The 20,902-nt window shown below is 44.8% G+C and overlaps 1 protein-coding gene and 1 long non-coding RNA gene across 2 annotated transcripts; both read left to right on the top strand.

Moving 5' to 3' along the window:
- The first annotated feature begins 241 nt into the window (after positions 1-241).
- LOC109285230 (uncharacterized) lies at positions 242-4,300 on the top strand. The gene is made up of 2 exons (XR_002092904.2): positions 242-1,007; positions 2,624-4,300. It is a non-coding gene; the product is annotated as an uncharacterized LOC109285230 (long non-coding RNA).
- A 265-nt stretch (positions 4,301-4,565) lies between these two features.
- On the top strand, positions 4,566-20,073 carry LOC102568124 (butyrophilin subfamily 1 member A1). Its single transcript, XM_019495829.2, has 8 exons — positions 4,566-4,661; positions 5,385-5,732; positions 7,167-7,448; positions 10,460-10,564; positions 12,103-12,123; positions 12,914-12,940; positions 14,642-14,674; positions 18,183-20,073. Exons 2-8 carry the CDS (start codon positions 5,471-5,473, stop codon positions 18,701-18,703), a joined length of 1,251 nt encoding a protein of 416 aa, XP_019351374.2. The 5' UTR covers positions 4,566-4,661; positions 5,385-5,470; the 3' UTR covers positions 18,704-20,073.
- Positions 20,074-20,902: the final 829 nt, after the last annotated feature.

The raw sequence follows: 20,902 nt of genomic DNA, 5'->3' as shown, positions 1-20,902 counted from the left end.
CGACCGCTAAGCATCCGTACCTAATTCTAGTCCGCCGGCCTGCATTCCCCGACCCACGTGCCAGGACTGCTGGCCACAGCCTGCCGCGCGCCCCCGAAAAGCCTCGGACCGCTCCCGGCCCACACAATATTTAAAGAGGGGAGAGCAAATGCAGGCAAGAGGAAAAAGGGGCTTTCTGCTACATTAGTAAAAAGCAGAAGGGGAGCAACACTGCAGAGTCCTGAGGGCTGTGGCGCTGAACTACAAATCCCAGAGGCATCTGGAAGCAGGAAGAGGAAGTGATGAGCCTAGAGTCCTGAACTACAAATCCCACTTTTCTTTATAAAAGTGAGAATACCCGTTTTGGCTGTGGTGTTCCTGCCTGAGTACGTATATCGGCACTATGTTGAACCGATGGTGAATGCGCTCTTTCCCTGGGACTTCTGTTCCCTTTTTCCTTTCCAGACAAGTTCTTAGGCTCCCTAAGAGTTAGTGGCAGGAAATGCTTTTTACTAACATCAAAGGACTCAAAAGCTCTTAGGTCCAGACTTTTTTGGAGGAAACTAAAAGTCCCCATCACTCTCACAACACTTTCTGTTTCCTCTTGTGAGTGTAAATGGCAGGTTTTAATCACATAATGTGCCAAAAATGCTCTTTTTGCTATTTCCCTGTCAGCCTGGACATGTAAGTGCTGGTGTCTGCGCATGTGCAGCCGGCTGCGCCCTGCCCAGGAACCTGCTCTTCCTTTCACTTTCCAAGTTAACAACTGCTGCAAGATGAAAAGACATATAGAAGTTTGAAATTTAAAAACTGGACAGAAAAGCTACAATGAAACCCTGTAGCTCTTTTACTGCAGGAATTAGGTGTGGAGCTTGCTATGTAACATCCTGAAGAAGTTTTTCCAACTTTCTTGATAAATTTGGAGACATCTTTTGGAGGACAGAAGGCATCTTTCAGTTTCTTGACAAAAGCAAAGACTTGTTTTGGAGGCAGAACACAGCACAAAACTTCTCAGCTGGATCAGCCAGGTAGGTGAACTTCGGTTGATTGATAAACATTCAAGAGACCTTTTATACCCACTAAAACACCCCATTTTTAGGTAATGTAATAATACAGCGATTAGATGATCCTTTGCCATTTTGTTTTATTATGTATGCAAAAACTAAATTATTTGTACATTCACATATAATTTCGTTAAAAATGCAGACATCATAGCAAAAAACAAAACAACCCCTCCCCCCGCAAAACCTCAAAAAAGAACAAAAATCCCCCACAAAACACCCAAACTAAACAGAAACAAAACAAACACACCCAATCTTTCTCTCCGTTTTGACAAAGTTTTGTGAAAGAGAACCTCTTCTATTTGGAGTCCAGGAAAGAAAAAACTATTCCAATATCAGCTTGCATCATTTTCTTTTTACATTATTTTCTTTTGACCTTTTCTTTCTGCTGTTTTCATGCTTTGATTGTACACTTAAGTATTTTAATTTTTTTTTTTTTAAAGAAGGAGGAGAATAATATTTCCAGAATTAATCAAACTGGAAAATTGTATCTTTTACTGATTCTGAAATCAGTCAGAATTAAGCACATAATTAAATATGACTAGGTATGGAAATACATATATGCTGAATTGGGACCAATATTTCCAAAGACATTATAATTTTGCATTGACTTAACAAATGTCCATGTAGTAGATGTGGAGGGCTGGCCAGCAGGGATAACTATGATATAGCGTCAGGGAAGATGACCTATTGGTGGGGTAAGTCATGTTACAAGTGGTGAATTAGAGCATTCTTCAAAGTTTTTAATACAGGACAAAAAGTTTTATTGGAGTATCTTAGGGGATAGTAAAAACTTTTAACAATTCTCCATGAAAGTTTTTCAGCATAATGGACTTCTCTTTATTTTAATTTTTATGGACTTTTTCCAGTTCTTTTAGAAAGCAATTCGCAACATATATTTTTGTGTTGTCACGAATTAAATGGAAATTAAAACAAATCAAAACAAAAATGTTCCCGAAGGTTGTTTTTTCTTTACTCCTTTAAGAATCAATAGAGAGTAAAAAATGCAAATCTACAGATTCCCAGTAATGCATATTTTTCACTTTGAAACTATTTGAAACAAGAACTTGCAGGAATACTTGAAACATTTTTTAAATTGTTTTAATTGTCATCTTTTGTGAATGGAAACCACCAGCATACTTACAGGCTGGAGAATGACCTCAGCAGCACAGCAGTGGAAAGGGATCTTGGAGTCATACGTGACTCTAAAATGAACGTGAGTTGTCAGTGCGATAAAGTGATCAACAAGGCTAACTGCACTTTATCATGCATTAGCAGATGCATGACAAACAGGTCCAGGGAGGTGATGCTTCCCCTATATGAGGCACTGATCAGGCTGCAGTTGGAGTACTGTGTCCAGTTTTGGGCACTGCACTTCAAGAGGGATACAGGAATACCTGAAACAATTTTAAAATTGTTTTAATTACCATCTTCTATGAATCTGCATTGTAATGCTGTTTACTACCACTGCTTCATCTCTAATATAGAAATAAATAATGCTTTTCTTAAAGCCTGAACTCCTCAATTCCTGCTATTAAATGATATTTACTGCTCTAAATTTTTTGTTTGTTTGTTTTTTACAGAAATTTCTAATCCCCATTATTCCAGAGAAAAGCCTGGACAAGGTTGGGAAATACTGACATAGATGTCACCATGTGCAGCTTATGCATCAAGGAATTGAATTTCCACTGTACTGAAGTGCCAAAAATCCTGTTCTGATGTTTAAAGAACAGCCACTTCAATGATGAGGAAGAAAAGAATCCCACTTGGTTCTTGTGACAAACAAATGAGGCTCGTTGTCCATGATTTGGTAATGCCCTCTAACACCTTGTCACCCGAGTGCTATTTGTAGCCTAGCTGAGGCCATACAGGCTGTGGACGACCAGGGTAGCAGAACAGAATTACTCCAGGGTACAAGCTACTGCACTGCTCCGAGATGATACCATGTAGCTTTACTCTGTATGGCTATACAATTTACCCATATCCAGAGTAAACATGTATTGGATTTAAATAATTATAATTGTGATTGTATAATGGAAAAAGTGAAGTAGAATTGCATTTAGATTCATACTCATAAAAGAGAAACTTATATGCCATTTACTTGTCTATGCGGCAAAACAGGATTTTGCCCTACGTACTGTTGTTTTGTAACTCCTATAAAACACTGAAATGTCATTTTAAGTCACCTTGAGAACAATATTAAAAGAGATTGCCAAGGGCATGTCTGTGGAAGTGGGGGAGCCTTAACTTTCCCAGCTTCCAGAGTCACACCCCAGAGATCCTGGAAGCAGGGAAGACATGCAGACACTCCTGAGGCTGAGGGGCCTGATCCTGTGTGGAAAACCTGGGGGCACAAAAGGGTGAGGTCCCAAACTCAGAGACCTTCTGCCTGAGGTGGCTGGAGAGTGCAGGAAGCTCCAGGCTGCCTGTGCTCTCCTGCCAGAAAGAAAATGGGCATCCACCACAATAAAGCAGCAAAAATTACTGCTACCTGTTGTAGAAAACGCATTGTAGTGTGACAAAGAGTGTCGATTTGCTTTTGCTTTGTGCCACCATAAAAAGGTTTATGGCATCACAAAGGCAACAAAAGCTGATGTTTGCATTGCTGTGGAAGATTGAATAGACACCTAGCAGAAGCCTGTGACCAGTTTTACATAGCAGTGGAAAGACTTCTCAAAACATATATGTCTTAAGCCAAGTCAAATGGGTTTCCGTTTTGATTGACTGAAAGTTAAAACACTCAGTTTAGGTCTTCTGTTCAGAGGGAGTAATTTCAGAATAGCCATTCCCAATTAACTCTACATGTCAAAACACTTATTCCGAAGTAAGAATATCCACAGAGGAAATTATCAGGACCACTCTTAATTTATACTCTTATTCTATATTAATTTCCACTCATTCCATTTTGTCAAAACCACAGCTTGTCTTTCCATGGCCAAGCTCAGTAACCAAATATCTCAGCAGCTTTTTCTGATGAGTCTTTGTTTTCCATCAGTTATCCCACCAGGCTGTCTAATACTAGGACCTGGGATAATTGCATCATTCTGCAGTACTAATCGACACACCCCACTTTTGCCACAGCCATTTTCGCAGTACTCTGAAGATCTTGAGGAGAACAAATCTCATGTTGCCTTGAACAGATATATTGTCATTTAACTATCTGGACCCCATGTTTTCTTTTTTAACAGCGCACAGTATTATGATTCTAGATCTCATTCATTTAATATGACCTAAAATGTAATAAAAACTCTTTATCATCACCTGACTCAACACATGATTTTTCATTTAGGGAAAAGAGGGAGGGAGTTATCAGGGATAACCCTGGAATTTCTGTTTTAGCAGCTGTTTTAATTGTGCACTTTCCTAAGTTTATTCAAACCACGGTTGTTCCCTTTGTATACTTGTACGTGCTGTCCTCCTCCTATCTCATCCAGTACACAAAGGTGGTAACCAGCGCTCTATGTTCTCCAGGTGAATACTTTTCTGCCTTCCCCTTGTGCTTCTGGATCAAATCTCCATGAGGAAGATACCTTCCTCAGTGTGCCAGATCTCCAGTCTCCACATCGCTGCCTGGTTTTCTCACATTCTTCATTACTTTTCATATTTGCAAACTGGAATCAGGTAGGTATCTGCTCCATATTAATGTGTGTTGTGCTGCTGCTGAAAGGTTTATTTAGTTTTCTGTTGACACATTGCACCAATTCTAGTCTTTCCTGGCAAATGGAAAAGAATTTGTGAGAAGTTCTAGACTGCATCAACATCATTGTGTACGAAGAAAAAATAAATAAATCTAAAATAAAAACTTTTCCTCTTTCTCCCTGGGCATATAGAAGAACAGCTTTTTATCTATCACCCAATCATATTTCCATACTTCTGTGTGCTTCTATGTTCCTCATTACCACAGTATCCTAACATCCTCCTTCTCGTAACTCCACTGGCTTTTCAAAACCAATATTGAGGAGAAAAATTCTCTTTTATGTGACATTTCAATGATATATTTGTATATAATCACAAAATGTGATTAAAACATCAAGGCACCAATAAATTTTATGGGATACAATGTTCAGAAAATGTCCAGTGAAAAACGTTGACATTTCTGTTACAAGAAAATGCATATTCAGGATATTCTATCCTTTCACAGACAGTGAATATCTTAGGTTGGGCAGTCAGTTGCAGTTAAAGTTGCTCAGTCCTTTCTATTTTAAGCCTGTGTGTTCAGGTATTTGTCATTTTCCCAGTCAAGGCTGAAATTCTGCCAGGTGGGTATCCATCTCATGTTGAGTATCTTGGGTTTCACTTTTTACTTCTGAGCTTATTTTGGGGTGTTTTTGGTACATTTTACAGCCCTGTTTACAGTTATTGGACCTGATCAGCCAATCACTGCCATTGTGGGGGAAGAGATCGTATTGCCATGCCACCTGTCCCCCAACATGAGCGCTGAGAACATGGAAGTGAGGTGGTTCCGGTCTGAGTTTAAAAATGTTGTGCATCTGTACCATGATGGGAGAGAGCAGTTTGGACAACAGATGCCAGAATACGAGAGAAGGACAGTGTTTTGGAAAGATGACATCACAGATGGAAATGTTTCCTTGAGGATTCTCAATATTAGGCCTTCAGATGAAGGGCAATACACCTGCCTTGTTGATGATGATATTACTTCTGAGGCAGCTGTAATAGAACTGAAGGTAGCAGGTCAGTGGCTTATGTCAGTTTATCTCTGCATGGTTTTCAGGTTTTTTCTTTTAGTTAATATGACAACTTCATGGAACCTAGGTATAAATTATTTTACAATTAGACACTGTATTTCAATTTTATCCAGCCATTTTTACATTTCAGAAACATATTTCTATTTTTGTCAGTATTTTAATAATTTTAAGCAACATCTCAAAAGCAGTTAGCTTTTCTTTGCTCTTGATTTCTCCGTACTTAGGACCTTCTAATTCCCAGACTAAATGTATTCACATCCAAGTTTTATCCATTTTTTCTTGGACCAACATTATCTTTTAGCCTAAATAGTGCTTTTTCCTTCTTCATATTTACTCCCCAGTATAGATACAGATAGCAAACATATCCCTTTCTGCCTCTGTTTTGCTAGACTGAAAAATCCCAGCTGTTCTCCTAAGATAAACCTTTCTCTTTTGAAATCCCAAACCTCAATTATAGTCCTAATTTGCTTATTTTTCCATTTAATTTGAACCCTGTCAGTCTGTAGTCAGTCAATTCCCTGGATAATGTTCTACAACCAGCCCTTCTTAGCAAAACCTTGTAACCATTCAGCCTCTAGAGAGACAAGATTTTAAGCTATGATCAGGACCTCTTTGCAATTTTAAACATGGAATTAAGATACACCTACAATCCCCTTAATTACCACCACTTAGTCATGCGTGGTGACCTCCCCCCATTTCCCTCCAGCCTTTATCCTACCTTTATAGATGGCTTTTTCTAATAATCTACTAACTGTTCTCTGATTGCCTTTGTCCATATTTCCTTATTTCATGAAAACTTCTGAAGCTGAACTGAACCAGTTCTGTTGTGGACTTGGATGATGTCAATTGGTTGGGATTTATGTTCCTATGAAATGTACACTTCTGGGAAGGGAGGATTTCTTATCTCCTTCCTTTCACCTAATTTAGAATTTTCACTGATGAGGCTGCTTTGTTTTTACATCTAAGAGGCTTGAACACAAATGTCTATTATAAAACAATATTCAATAAATTTGGTTTCATTAGTCATTACTATAAGATAAAGCAATAATATAATATATTTGGATTACCTGCTTTAGGCCCATGTGCTTAACAATTTAGCCTTATGCTAGTTCCAGAGTCTGCAGTTCATAATGTGATGTTTTTCTCCCTGACCATGTCTGAAGCCTACAGTCTTTTATAATCCCCTCATTACCTATCAAAATCAAATCTGAATGACCATAATTTCTTATGGTTCAATGACTATTTGATGATGAATTTTCTCATCTATCACATCCAGGAATATCTAGGCTCTATAGTTGTTAATAAAATGTATACCCTGCTCTGCAATATCTAAGAATTCTTGAGAGCAGGAATAACATTTCCACAGTCCTTCACCAAATTGACTAATAGATTTAAGAAATGTAGTTTCTTTCTTTTTTAGCTTTAGGCTCTAATCCTATCATCTCTGTGGAGGATTACCAGAAGGGAGGGATCCGTGTGACGTGTCGATCAGCTGAGTGGTACCCAGAGCCCCAGGTGCTGTGGAGAAATGCCCAGGGGCATCATATAGCATCGCTTTCTGAAATCAAATCCCCAAAGGTGAATGGCCTGTTTGAAACAGAAATTTCTGTTGTCATAAATGGACATTCAAACCAGAACTTGTCCTGTTGGATCAGGAACAGCCTCCTCGACCAAGAGAAGGAATCAGCAATTCATATATCAGGTCAGTTTCCATCCAAACCCTCTGTGAACCGCCTCGGCTGGAAACCAAGTGAAACAGGAAGGAAACACAAACATGGCTAGCATTTCCACGGGGTCATAATAGAAATCCATTGAACTGTGTGTTTGCAGTTTATCTGAATCTGGATTTTATCTCACTCCAACTTCTGAAATTTTACCTTAAAAAAACTGGCAGACACAGTCACTCAAAATCACTCAATGCAGGATGTTTCTCTACTCTCAGGTTTGCCTATGTGAATTTTTTGTGGGTATTTCATGTGTATGTCAGTAGCATCTATCTACCAGTGTTGAATTTCAAATTCTTAAAGGATTTTTACTGCACTGCAACATTGTTCATTATTTATCACATAAAATCCACAAGCGGTGTGTTGTTGCTCCTCGTTTAAGGGTTGTTAAGTGGGGCAGGTGTTTTTTAAAAGGCCTTTTCCATAGCAGTTGTACTCCTGAAACATTGTTCCCTTCCCTACATGTTCAGGGCATTTGCAGATGTGTTGCAGGAGGCTGCAGAGTGTGTGTGTGTGGTGGGGGGGCTTTAATGAGCTCAGCTCTGAGCTTTAATTTAAAGCCCCCTCCTGCCATTTTTGAGCATGGGAACACTGGTACACGTGATGCTGGAGGCTGCTGGAGCACAGTTGTTTTCATACCCCAGCAGACTCAGTTAGTTGAGTCTGCTCCAATGCACTGTAATTACAGCATGTTGGAGCAGCAGGATGCTGCACATGTATAGGAACCCTCAGTGAGTTCACTGATCCAGGTCATAAATAGAAAGATTTTTCCTTGCTGCTGCTACATCTCAGGTTTATTTTGCCTTCCTCTGACCCACTGGGTGTTGCCTGCAGCCAGGGCTGGGAATTTTGCCTGGTGTGTGCCAGCGTTCCTGCTGGGGCTTAAACCCAAAAGATCCTGGGGTCTTGCCCAAGGTCCAACCACTTGACATATTTTGAGTCAAGAAGGATTTTTACCCCCTGCTAATTACTATGAACTGTGAAGGATTTATCTTCATTTGTAGCAGGGGAGTATGGCCTTATTCTTGAGTCTCTTAAGCGTAATATAACAATCCACAAACCAAAAAGGATTGAGTGGTGTGCCAACCCGACTCCTGTTTTATCTGTGGCAGTTTAGGGCTTTTTGTCTTGTTTTTGTGTCAGGGTTGACTATAGTTTTTTTTTAACAGACTTGACAATGGGTTTGTACAGGACAATGAGAATAGAGAAGATCCTACCTCAGGCAGGGGGCTGGGCTAGAGACCCTCTCGAGGTCCCTTCCAGCCCTGCCTTTCTGTGCGCACCTATGCACGTGCCCAGTACCCGCTCCTCTGCTTTCTAATTAGAGTGCATCAGAGCCAAGCCACTGTCTGCTTTGGGTCTGACCACCCCCCCTCCTCACTCGGCCCACCACTTTGGGTCCAACCCAGCCCCCCTGTTCAGATCCAACCCCACTGCCCCCGATTCTGACCCCCCGCCCTTGCCCCCCGCTTTGGGTCTGAATTCACTCCCTACCTCCCTCTGCCTTCAGGTCTAACCCTGCCTCCCCAGTATGGGTTCATCCCTGCCTCCCCACCACTCTCCCCTTCAGGTCTGACCCTGTTTTCCTCCTGCTTTGGGTCCATCTCGGCATGCCCCTGCCCCCCTGTTTGGGTTTGACCCTGCTCCCCTCTTCCCTTCCCTGTTTTAGGTCCAACACCACTTTCCCACCCTCCCCCCTGGTTCGGGTCTGACCCCACTGCTACCCCCACCTCCCGGTTCAAGTCCGACCCCACCTGGCTTCAGGTTCACCCCTACCTCCCCCCACTGGTTCTTGTCTAAACCCACTCTCCCCTTCCTTCTACCCCACTAAGGCTCCTACTCCACCCCACTCAGCACCATTCAGATCTGATCCAGCTCCCCCCAACCCCCCTCCCTTAGGGTCTGACCCTGCTCCACCCCTCCACCCCACTTCGGGTCTGAAACTGCTCCCCCTTCTCTGTAGTTCAGGTCCGACCCCAGAACCGCACTCCCCCCTGCTTCGAGTTTGAACCCACTCTCCACCTTCCCCTGCTTCAGGTGTGAACCACCCCCCTGGTAGGGCTCCAACCCATCCCCCCAACCTCCCTTTTGGGTCCAATCCCGCTTCCTCCCCCCCACCCCTCGGCTTTCACTCTGACCCCACTTCCTTCCCCAGTCTGACCCCGCCCCCCCTTTGGGTCTGACCCCCCCCTTCCCCCAGTTCTAGTCCAACCCCACTCCCCCCTCCCTCTCCCCAGCAAAGGGTCCTACCCTGCCCCCTGTCCTCCCTCCCCCCGTTCACATCTGATCCATCTCCCCTCCACTCAGATCTGACCCTACTTTGCCCCCACTCCCCACTTCAGGTCCGAACCCACACCCCACCTCCTCCTGTTCAGGTCCAACCCTGGCTGTTCTGAATGGAGGACCCCTTAGCATATAGTTCTGTAAATGTGATTTTTTGGCTTTTATGCACTGTTTAGCTATATAATAGTGGTTGCCCTAGACCTTCCTTCTGAGCATGCTCAGTACCCCATAATATGGCTGTGTAGATAGTGGAGCATGTATGTGATTCCACATAGATCCCAAAGCTTTATTCAGAAAAAAATCCCTACAGCTAGCAGTTGTTTAATGTTGGAGAAAATGGAAGAGGATTTAAAGTATTTCTGGATGTTGTTTTTAGCAGGATCACATAAAGGTTAATCCTCTTCCATTACAGATAGAACAGGAATCCAAATGCTACATAGTTGCCAACATTGAAGTTATATAGCTACATAATTTCCACTTAGCCATGTAAAGGTGAGATGGCATATTTCCTGTTTATTCATGACAAATCAGTATCAAAAGTCAGTTTGTTGGTTATTAAAGCATATTTCTAATTTTTGCATCCTGCTAGGAGTTGCTGCTGTCATTCATATCTCAGGCAACTCCTGAAAGGAAGTATTAATAAATACATTTGATTTGTTTTCTTCAATAACAAACTAAAGCAAGCCCTGGGCTTCTTGTTTTTCAGCTCTCTTTTTTCCAAGCGTGAATACCTGGATGGTGGCACTGAGCATGATCCTAGTGATTGTGTTAAGTTTCATAATCCTTAATATATATCTCTTCAGAATAACAGGTAAATACGGTGGGGGGGGTATATAGTATAGTTACTGAATAATTTTATTCTAATAAATCAAAGAGTGTATGAATAAGATTTAACTGCAGCCAACCAAAGAGAGGCAGGTAGGCACTGTGCCACACACCAAACCTCCAGCACAGCGAAGTGCAATTGCCAGGGGGTGTTGCTTGTCTAGGGGTGGGGGGAATCATAGGTTAAAACTAGCTCCTGGTTCAAAGGGGAGGGGGGGTGGACAACACCCATGCCTCCTCATGCACACCGCTAGCCACCCCGATTCCACCAAACCCACCTAGACCCCTCCAAACCCCTTGCCATGGACCCTGAATGTCTCCACAATCCCTGTGATGCCCTGCACAATTACCATTTTCCCCCTTGATCTCCTATATCCCCCCACTGTGGACACTGTCTTCCCCCTCTTGTGCCTTCCATGCATCCTGCTTCCCTCCCCAATCTCCCAGACACCTGCCTACACACCCTGCCTACTCCCCCCAGCCCCCTGTGGACACTGCCTGCCCCATCAATTCCCCAAGCCCCACCACTACCCCTTCCATCCAAACTTTTAGAATAGGTGGCCATTTTTAACTTTAACTGCCCCTGTCCTCCTCAAATGCCTATACATACCATTAAGGAAAAGTGGAGCTGATATTCTGTTAAAACTTCAATAATTTTATGTCCTTGAAATAGGTATATGCCTTTTGACACACATCTTTACACTCATATGGTTAGTCAAACACTACAGAATATTTAATATCATGCCCCCAGTAATCTGTAAGTAAACAGCTGCTCAGCACCATTGGAGTAGGTGGGGGCTACTGCTCCACTGCTCTCTTTTGGTTTCAGAAGCAAATGAGCTTTTCTAGACCTTGAGCAAACTCAAGAATCTCAAGTCTTTAGACTCTAGCATATACAAGTGTTTACCTGACCTACTAGCACTCCAGAGATGCCCCTTGTTTAGAGACAAGTGGGTACTAGGCCCCTTCCTGCAACCACTAGAGGGATTTATGTACCACCAAAACATCTCCCTACACAGCTAGATGGAAAAGTACAATACCATCCCCTGATACAACTCCTACTTGGAGCTTGCCCCTTCTACCCTGGAGCTCTTGAGCAGAGGCTTCATTCACCTTAGGCTGTGATACCAGTCATGCTACCGTACAGGACACCTCAGCAACCTTTGACTCACTTTTCTCTTACAGCATCAAATCTCTTATAAACGTCACAATTTTAGGAGGCAATAAACATGCACACAGACTTGATTCACCCAGTCCCATATAATCAAATTCTTAAAAAGCAGATAAAAGCAGTTAGCACAGTCAAAGTAAGCACAAAAGAGTTTCCCACTTCTCTTGCCCATGCACACCAACAAGGATAGGCAGAAAAGGGACACAGTTCTCCGCAATTGAACCCTGCGTACTACTGGCGGTATGCGGATAAACACCACAGAGAGGATGTCACACAGAAAACAAAGTACCAAGCTTAAATTTATGAAGTTGTAGTGAAGCACTTAATCAACGTATCTTTTTTTTTCAATCCAGGAAACCTCCAACAAGAACTTGGTAAGTTTTTCTGTGTTCAACACAGCTTTTCCCATGGTATTCAATGTAGCTAGAGCTAGCTGTTAGATTCATACTCTCCATGCTGGAAAGAACAGAACTGGCAGCAACATTAAGATGCCCTTGGTTGGGAGTGCTTTGCTCAGAGCCCTCAGGCACTCTTTCGTGGCTTTTGTCATCATTATTAGCCCGGAGCACTGCCGCTGTTGCAGCAGTTCATGGAGTGAAATTGGAATATTAATGTAACTGGAGATGCAGCTGTTAATGAGTTTGAACAAGGGCTTAAGATGGCATCACAGTGTGTTTGGGAATCATTGAAGGTACCTAAACATGTGCCTTGTGTATACAAGGTACACTAAGCCATGGAGAAAATAGGCAGCTTTATTCTGTATCTACCAGAAACTTCTCAGTCGGGTCACAGAGAATGACTAATGGCAATCCAGCCTAGATGGTAATAATGAGAGTATCTCTGGAGCCAGGCCCTCTCCCAGGAAATGGTATAGCAGGTCCAAGTCAGTGGTGTCTTTGGATACTGAGGTGCCCTGGTCACTGCAATGTAGAGAGGGGCCAAACAGCACCTAGAGATTTCACATTATTTTGATGGATGAGGTCTGTATGGTTTTATTGACTTAAAAGGACAGTGTCCCAGCTAGTCCTTCCACATGTTGTCCCATTTGTGTCCAGCATCACTCTGGTCTTCCCTGGCTTTTGCTTGGGCCAGATGCTCCTCATCCAAGAATCCTTTTACAGCTGCATTTGTTCAGATAAATACCACTATTTCCCTTTGTTTCAGGGTGGAAAAGAGCTGTGATCTGTCCAGGTAATGAAAGTTCATATTGAATCAATAGTCTCTTCCTGTTATTTCAATTCCCTTTTTCCTCTTTGTTCAAATTCGTAGGCTGACTAATAGCTGGTGGCAAGAAGTGCTTTTTCCTAAGGTCAAAGAAATCAAAATCTTGTATGGCTAGATTGTTTTGAAGGAACCTAAAATTCCCAACCACAGACAGCACTTTCTGTTTCCCCTTGTGAGTGTAAATGGCAGGTTTTAATCATGTAAGTGCCAAGTCTTCTTATGCCCAGGTAGAAATACTATTTCCCTTGGCACCCTGGACATGTAACTATACCTGTGTCATCTCAGCATATGCAGCAGGCTGTGTATTGGCTAGGAAGGTGCACTGATACATGTGTATGTCCCTTCTAGATGTGTATTGGTGTTTAAACCTTGAAAATGAGCAATGACCAGGAGTATGTGACTAGCAGGCATCAAACTGCACAAGACAGGGCAGCACTCTTGTATTTTAGCTCCTGCATTTGCTTGCTTAGGACACTTGTTCAGGAAACCAGAGATGTGGGTGCTAGGTGCCCTTTACCCCAAAAGGATTTGAACCTCTTTTTCTCTCTCTCTCTCTGATTTCCAAGTACAGTGCTTTAATCATCATAGCACCATATGCATTATCCCAGGTTGCCTTAGTCACTTCTTCTGAAACTGGCCTCCGAACTGTCACGAGAGCTAGAGATGTGGAGCCAGGAGAGAAAGAGCAAATTAGCTGGGTCTGGCTGGGTGAGGTGGCTGCAGCTGCCCAAGAAGAGATAGGGCCCTGCGTTCTAGCCTAGACCCTTGTCCGTAATGGGTCTAAAATCTCTCTGCTATGTGGCTTTCCAGGAGAAGGGTGCATAATAAGAATACGTTAAATCAGTCATACATTGAAAATATCCTCAGTTTTTGGCTCCTGCAAAGAACTAGTCACCTAGTAGTGGCATCTGTCTTTTCTTTGAAAGCCTGCCTGGCCCAAGTAGAGGCTGGTTGGAAGAGGTAATATGAACATGACAAAGAGCCCTGTAGGTCAGTAATAATATGGGCACAATTTTGATGAGAGGCATTTATTTAGTCTTAGACTCACACATGCCTAAGTCACTTGGATAGTTCTGAATATTGTACCCAAAGCCCATAATTTCTTGTCTGTTCTCTGTTGCTGTTTAAGCACGTTGACCCCCTTTCCTCACAGTGGTGCCCTGTCTGCACGGACAAACACTTGCCAGAGCAGGCAACTCTGAAGAGGAAATTCCGAATCCCCTCCTATGTATACCTTCAGTTCTCCCAGAACATTTGTATCTTATTACCTGGAAGTAGAAGAAAACACTCTTCTGCCTGCTGCCAGAATTACTCCATGGGCCTGCCCCTTCCTGCATTTAACTCAAGGTGGGATTTTCCATTATATGAAAGGCAGCAGGAGCAGGTCTTCATTAATAGTGTTGTCATACTTCTAAAAAGTGTTTGTACGGAAAGTTTTCTTTAGTATCAACAACTATGTCAGCACCAGTGATCTAAGAAATATCAAAGACAGATAAGTGCTTGGTCTTCTGACAGAGAAGCCATTACAGTGTCTGCGTCTTGGTTATTAATTTCGGCACACTGAAGTTTTAGATCTATTTTGTCCCAATGTGACATTGCATGCAATAATGCATTGTTTATACATCTCTTCTAATGAGTTCTCATGTCTGATTCTGTGGTTGCTTTCAGGGCTGGGACAAACTGCACCGCCTTTGGAAAAAGGTACAGTGTTCAGATTGTATCAATTGCCAAGTCTCTCCAGCACTGGGAACCTATTAATTTAAATCCTTTAATAGATCAATACTATTGAGATTAATATATGTATTCATTGTTAATTAAGATTAATATATGTATTAATAGCTGCTGAACAAAATGAATGGAGATGTGTCCTCTGACATTTCTAGACCAGTACTGGTGGATGGCAGGGAGGGTAATGAATGTTGGAATAAGGAAAAGGTCACTCTAGATATATCTAGGCTTAAAGGCTCTCCCTCCTATAGCATTAACTTATTCCTCTGTTGGAGATAGGATACTGGACTACATGTATCATTGGTCTGACTCAGTATGGCAGTTTTTATATTCTTGTGTTCTTATTGAGTGTGCAAACACATAAGAATTGAACAGTTCCAAAATGTCACGGATTGGGGGCTGGTTCACAACTGTTGTTTGTCAGAGGTACCCACACGTACAGTGCCCTAGCATTCAAGGTAAGATGGTTATCCTTTAAGCACTGAAGTGCAGTGGCTCTGACAACCAGGGCTGGGGCAGAGTGAGCACCCAGCCCAGGATGTCTCATACTAGGGGGGGTTCAACAGAGCTAATCAATAAAATGGGAAAAAAGAGGGGGCAATAGTATTCTGGTCATATACCACCATAGCTAGTTGCAGCAGCGGGCTGCAGGAAGGAGGTGGGAGGAGCAATGCAATATGGGACATCTGGAGGACTGAGCAGACCTATGTCACAGACCATTTGGTATCTGCTGAACAGTGAACTAGTTCAAAAGAACACGTGATTTTTCAAGTACACAATCAGCTCCAGAAGGTTTAAAACAACCTTAACAAGCTGTTTTAAGTTCATTAAGATGCATTTAACTTAGTCTAAGCCTAGCAACAGACATTGCCAAATTGAAAGGGATCACATTAGAAACTGATCTGCTTTACTTGACACACTGTACCACATTGGGTCTCTTGCCTGATGTGGGACAACAGATGATCCGTGGCTCACATCAGGTCTTGCAGTGACACAGATGCCAGGGAATGCCAGGGTGCCCTGTGCCCCCTCGTCCAGATCTACACTGAACCATGGTTCAAGCAGAGGCACATTTCAGGATGGGGTGGAGGGAGAGGTGGGTGCAAGAGCCAAGGTATCTCCAGTGTGGGTCAGCATGGTCCAGGCCTAGGGGCGTAGGGCAGTGGAGATTACTCAGCTCCTGTGCCCCCCTACACTGGGACTCACACTGATCTGTTCCTCTGCACGAGGCATGGGTCAGTGCAGGACCCAGCTCAGGTCCCAGGGTGGAGGCCTCAGGTCACACAAATCATGGAGTGAAGGCACGAGGCACACAGTATTACCTGAGTCTCATTCCTCCACACCAGGAGACACACTGGTTTCCCCACTTACAGTGATGTGCCCCAGGCCTCTCTATACATGGAGAAAACCAGGAGGAACCCTTAGAGGCCTGAAGTGATCAGGATTGGGCCATTCAAGCCCCCTGAAGCTGCCAGAGCATCTGCCCAGGGTCGAGAAAGTGTTTCTGCCTGAAGTGTTACATGTGCCCATGCCCAATATGATGGATCCCAATCTGGCAGTGGGTGGGGATGTCACTCCTCATGGCAGGACTCTCACATCCTCATGCATTTCAAAGCACACCATGAGATGTGGCAGCCCATGACACAGTAATGGATCCAGATGGGACTGTACTGCCTCCTTCAGATCTTTCTTTGCCTGCCTCCTGCAGACCTTTCTGAGAAGTCCTTCCTCCCTTCCTCCTGATCTCCTCCTTACCCCCAATTCCCTGCCATGTTTGGCTACACAGCCAGCAAAGTGCCCCAGCTACTATCACAGGCCAGACGTCCTCCACCTCAACCACTAGTTGCTGCTTTTCCTACCTCCCTTATTGCCTCTGTTATGGACAAGACAAGACAAAGTCATGATCTGTTGAATAGGGACAAAGTGAACTTTCTGTCTCTGAAAGAACAGCCCTAAAATACAGAAATTGGAAACGGGGGAAATAAGAATTAAGAAGGGACTAGACTTGGCCAGGGTGGCTGAGTGGAGGAGTTGTGTGAGCTCCTGTTTGCACATTCATAAGACAGCGTTGTCTAAACTGCTACTTTTTGGTTTTTCAGGCCTATGTCTATCTCTAATTCCTTTCCTTGGCTTCTCTCTGCTGTTTCCTCCTACCCAGTACTGTTCTCTCTTCCTCTGTGTGTCTGTTCACTCTCCCATAGCTTTCACTTCTTTCCTCCTGCTTTTCCTTCCCCAAAGTTTGCTTGTCATCACAATGAGTGGTAATGAGGGAGAGGAAGCATCCAGCTTTTTTCTCCCTGCAATCATCAGCCCTGTACATGAGGGTAGGTGCCTCTCCTTTTCTTTCCATTGGTCTTGGCTGGGGACACAGCAGTTCTTGAAACAGCCACTGACTTGTAGGGACTGTTTGGGGACTACTCTTCTAGATCATACTTGATGCAGGCCCAGACAGATGGAGCAGAGTCCTTTCCACAAAGGAGTCTCTTACCATGAGTTGGAAGAGGAGGCACACAGCTATAATTTTAGTAGTTTTGGGGTTGTTTTCCTTTTCCATCCAACCATCATGATATACTCTTTCATCTTTCCTCATTTATTAGAGGAAGGGCACTTGATGACAAAAAGTTTGTCCAACAGCTCTTCCAACTATACTGTCGGAGCAATAAAAGATACTGCAAAACATCCTTGCGTCTTGGACGTTTTCTGGACCATCAGAGCTCCAACAATATTCCAACTCTCTTGATTAAGACAGCAAGTAAACTTCCTGGCTTTTAACACAATTAACTTCTCTTTACATGAGTCCCTTATGGCTTCCTCGCTCCCTCTTCCCCACACATTACCTTTCCATTTTTGCCTTAAGCCCTTCCTATTCATATATATATTTTGCTCCGTCTCCCCCTCCCCCTACTCCCCATCTGCTATGCTGTTCCTTTTGGGTAAGCTCTGGAAACTTGGGAAATTGGACCTGCACTTGAAGCCTGGGCCACAAAAAATCTTTGTGATGTGTGGACTGTTCTGGTCCAAACTTTATATTTCTTTGGTTGTGACTTGCTGGAGTGGGAAAGTCTCTCTGGGAAGTAACCCCTAAAATATGAGAGGGGAAGGTGGAAGAGAGTGGGATTGAAGACAGGCAATGGACAGTGCAGAGGGAGATGAGCTGTATCCATGCTCTCCCCTTCACACCCTCTGCCGGGCTCTCCTGAGCCCCCAGGGTCTCTCATCCCTGCCTGTGACCGGCAGGTGCAGGAGGGGAACGATCCTGTGTCCCAGCCCTGGCCCAGCTGGCGTGTTTCTGTCCCTGGCCCGTCTCTTCCTGCCAGGGGGGAATCAGCCCTGCCATTTGCTGAGGTCTCTGGGCTCCTTCCTGCTCGGGTCAATCCTGGCTTCACCTCCAGCTGCAGCTAAAGCTGCCCCTGCCTTGATCACACCCTGTCCTTGGGCTGAGCGCTGCTCCTCACGCTCCTGTTGTCTCCTTTCCCCGCAGAGGACGTGACTCTGGATCCAGACACAGCTCATCCCTACCTCGTCCTGTCTGAGGATGGGAAAAGTGTGAGATGGACACACACACGGCAGCAGCTGCCCAAAAATCCTGAGAGATTTTACACTCAGTCCTGTGTGCTGGGCCATGAGGGATTCACCTCCGGGAGACACTGGTGGGAGGTAGAGATGGGAAAGGGAAAATACTGGGCTGTGGGGGTGGCCAGGGAGTTTGTGAGGAGGAAGGGAGAGATCAGATTTAACCCCGAGGAGGGGAGCTGGGCTGTGCAGCGCTGCAAAGGTCAGTGCAAGGCTCTCACCGCTCCTGATCCCACCCCACTGCCCCTGGACCGGGAGTGCAGCAGGGTCAGGGTCTATCTGGACCGTGCAGGGGGAAAGGTGTCATTTCTCAATGCTAACACTGCAGCCCCAATCTTCACCTTCCCACTGGCCTCATTCACTGGGGAAAGAATCCAGCCCTGGTTCTGGGTGGTGTCTGGTGAAGTCAAGCTCAGGCAGTGCCAGTGAGAAGGAAAGGAAATGTTCAAGAGAGGACCAGGTAATTGGCCCCTCTAGCCTCAGGCATGCTCATTTCTATGAGCTTAGAGGCCTGCCATCTTCCTGCAGACTATCAACTGTGCAGCCTCTGTAACCAGGGCGGTACTCCAAGGTATACCCCATCTCCAGTTGAAGGGATCAGAGCAGGTGTACAAGCGCTGTGAGAGGTGTATGGACCCTCCTCCCCCTATAGAGCAGAGCCAGATCACCAGTTGGGACCTAACCATATACCTTTTAATGAGAAAAAACAGTAGTGGGAACATAATGTGTATAAACCAGAGGGTATAGAGGACACTACAGCACCCCAAGAGGGCAGGATTCAATAAAGGTTAGGCACTTACAATTGTAGACGTATTCATCCAGTTAACAAAAGACAGGTTTAACAAAATATAAAACACGAACGGCTGAACAAACAATACTGGTTGGTGAAATATAAAATGCACAAAATTCAAAATGTCAAATAGCAAGAAATATAGGGCCTAGGTACCTGCAGGGGGTGAAAGAGGGAAGACACAATGACCCCCTTCCACTGCAACAAGAATTTTTCCCTGTTACTTCACCCACCCCAGTTCAACACAGCTGGGACTTGAACTCAAACCACCTATGTAAGAAGCAGACACTCTACTCCCCAGCTACCAGTGCTGGTACTTCCCCTAAGCTGCTAGGGGTTTTGACTTTCCAGGAGCCCCTGCCTCACGTCACACTGCCTGGCCTCTGACTGGAGGAGCTAGAAGCAGAACTGTGAACCTCTAGGGTCACTGCTCAGCTTCTTGCTGGAGCTGGGGAGCCTCTCCTGCTGGCCACAGCCTCTCATAGGGGATCCTGGAGCGCAGCAGGAAGTCTCTGCTGCCGTCCTCACACCGCGCTGCTGAGGGTCCCACTGCTGCCTGCAGGTCCCACTCCTTCAGGGTCTTCTGTGGCAACTGCTTCTGCCCCTCTGGCCCAGCTCTTGCCAGATCTTTGAAACTCCTTCCTCGTGGTCCCTCACTGGTCTCCCCTGAATCAGCTGCACTGTCCCTTTTATCCTGCTCTGGGTGACCCAAGGGGCCAATCAGGGGTCATGGAGGGTGAGTCTCTGGGGCCTGATTGGCAAGGAAAAGGAATCCCAAGCCCGCCAATCATCTTTTACCCTTTCAAAACCCCTGGGTCAAATCATTACCAGCTAGCCCATCACATCCACCCCTGCGGAACCCTTCACCATCCCCATTGAAGCACAGACTTCAGCCTGGGGGACTACTGGGCCCAAGGGGCAGAGATGGGGACTTCCCCTGGCACCCCCAGGGCATTGTAATTAAAGCGGAAGACTGTCCAAAGTTCCTGTCTTGGCTGTGGGGTGTGGTCTGGGGCAGGACTCCATGACGGCCCTAGTGACTCGGGTTCCCTCTCACTTGAGGAGTCTTCCCCACTGACAGGTAAAGGCATTGGGATGTTTTCTCCTTCGGTCATGCCAGGCGGGGCCCCATGAGCAGCAGTCCCCATTTCTCTTTCACCCTGAGGAGTGGCAGGTCCTAAGCTTGGGTGAAATTCAGTAGGGTACCATCAGTCACAGTCAGAGTCTGATCCCTCTGGGGAGCTGCAGGTACAACTACTGGCCGGCTGGCTTGAGGTCTCCTTCTACGGGGAGATCTAGGCTTCTCTTCTTGCGGCTCGCTCTCAGGCGGAGGGGGCCCCACCAATTTACCAATAGGCAGCAGGAGGTTCCAGTGGACCCCATGACTTTGACCCAGTCCAGACTCAGGAGAGATCTCGTATAATGGGAGGTCTCCCAGTTGTCACACCACTGTATAGGGTTAGGCCCACCACTGATCAGTGATTTTGTGTCTCCCAGGTAGCCCCAGGTTTTGCAGCAGCACCCAGTCCCCTTCTTGTAACCTTTGCTCACAAAGTCAAGCATCATAAAGCCGCTTATGGTGTTGCTGGTTTCTTCCAGCACTTTCAGCTGCCAGTTGGTATACATGACGCAGACGGTCCCAAAGTTGTTGTGCATATTGACCATGAGTCAAATATTGTTGGTAGACTTGTTCTATCCCAAAGCACAAATCTATGTGTAACCAAGGCTCCCTCCCGAACATGAGTAAATACAGACTGACCCCCATTGGAACATTCCTAGTGGAGTTGTAGGCATGCACCAGGTATGCGATATGCTGGCTCCATGCGGCTTTCTCTTCC

The sequence above is a fragment of the Alligator mississippiensis genome, chromosome 11 (genome assembly GCF_030867095.1).
Source record: "Alligator mississippiensis isolate rAllMis1 chromosome 11, rAllMis1, whole genome shotgun sequence".
NCBI classification, from domain to species: domain Eukaryota; kingdom Metazoa; phylum Chordata; order Crocodylia; family Alligatoridae; genus Alligator; species Alligator mississippiensis.
Note: the sequence above shows the minus strand (reverse complement) of the source record. Positions and strands in the feature narration are given on the sequence as shown.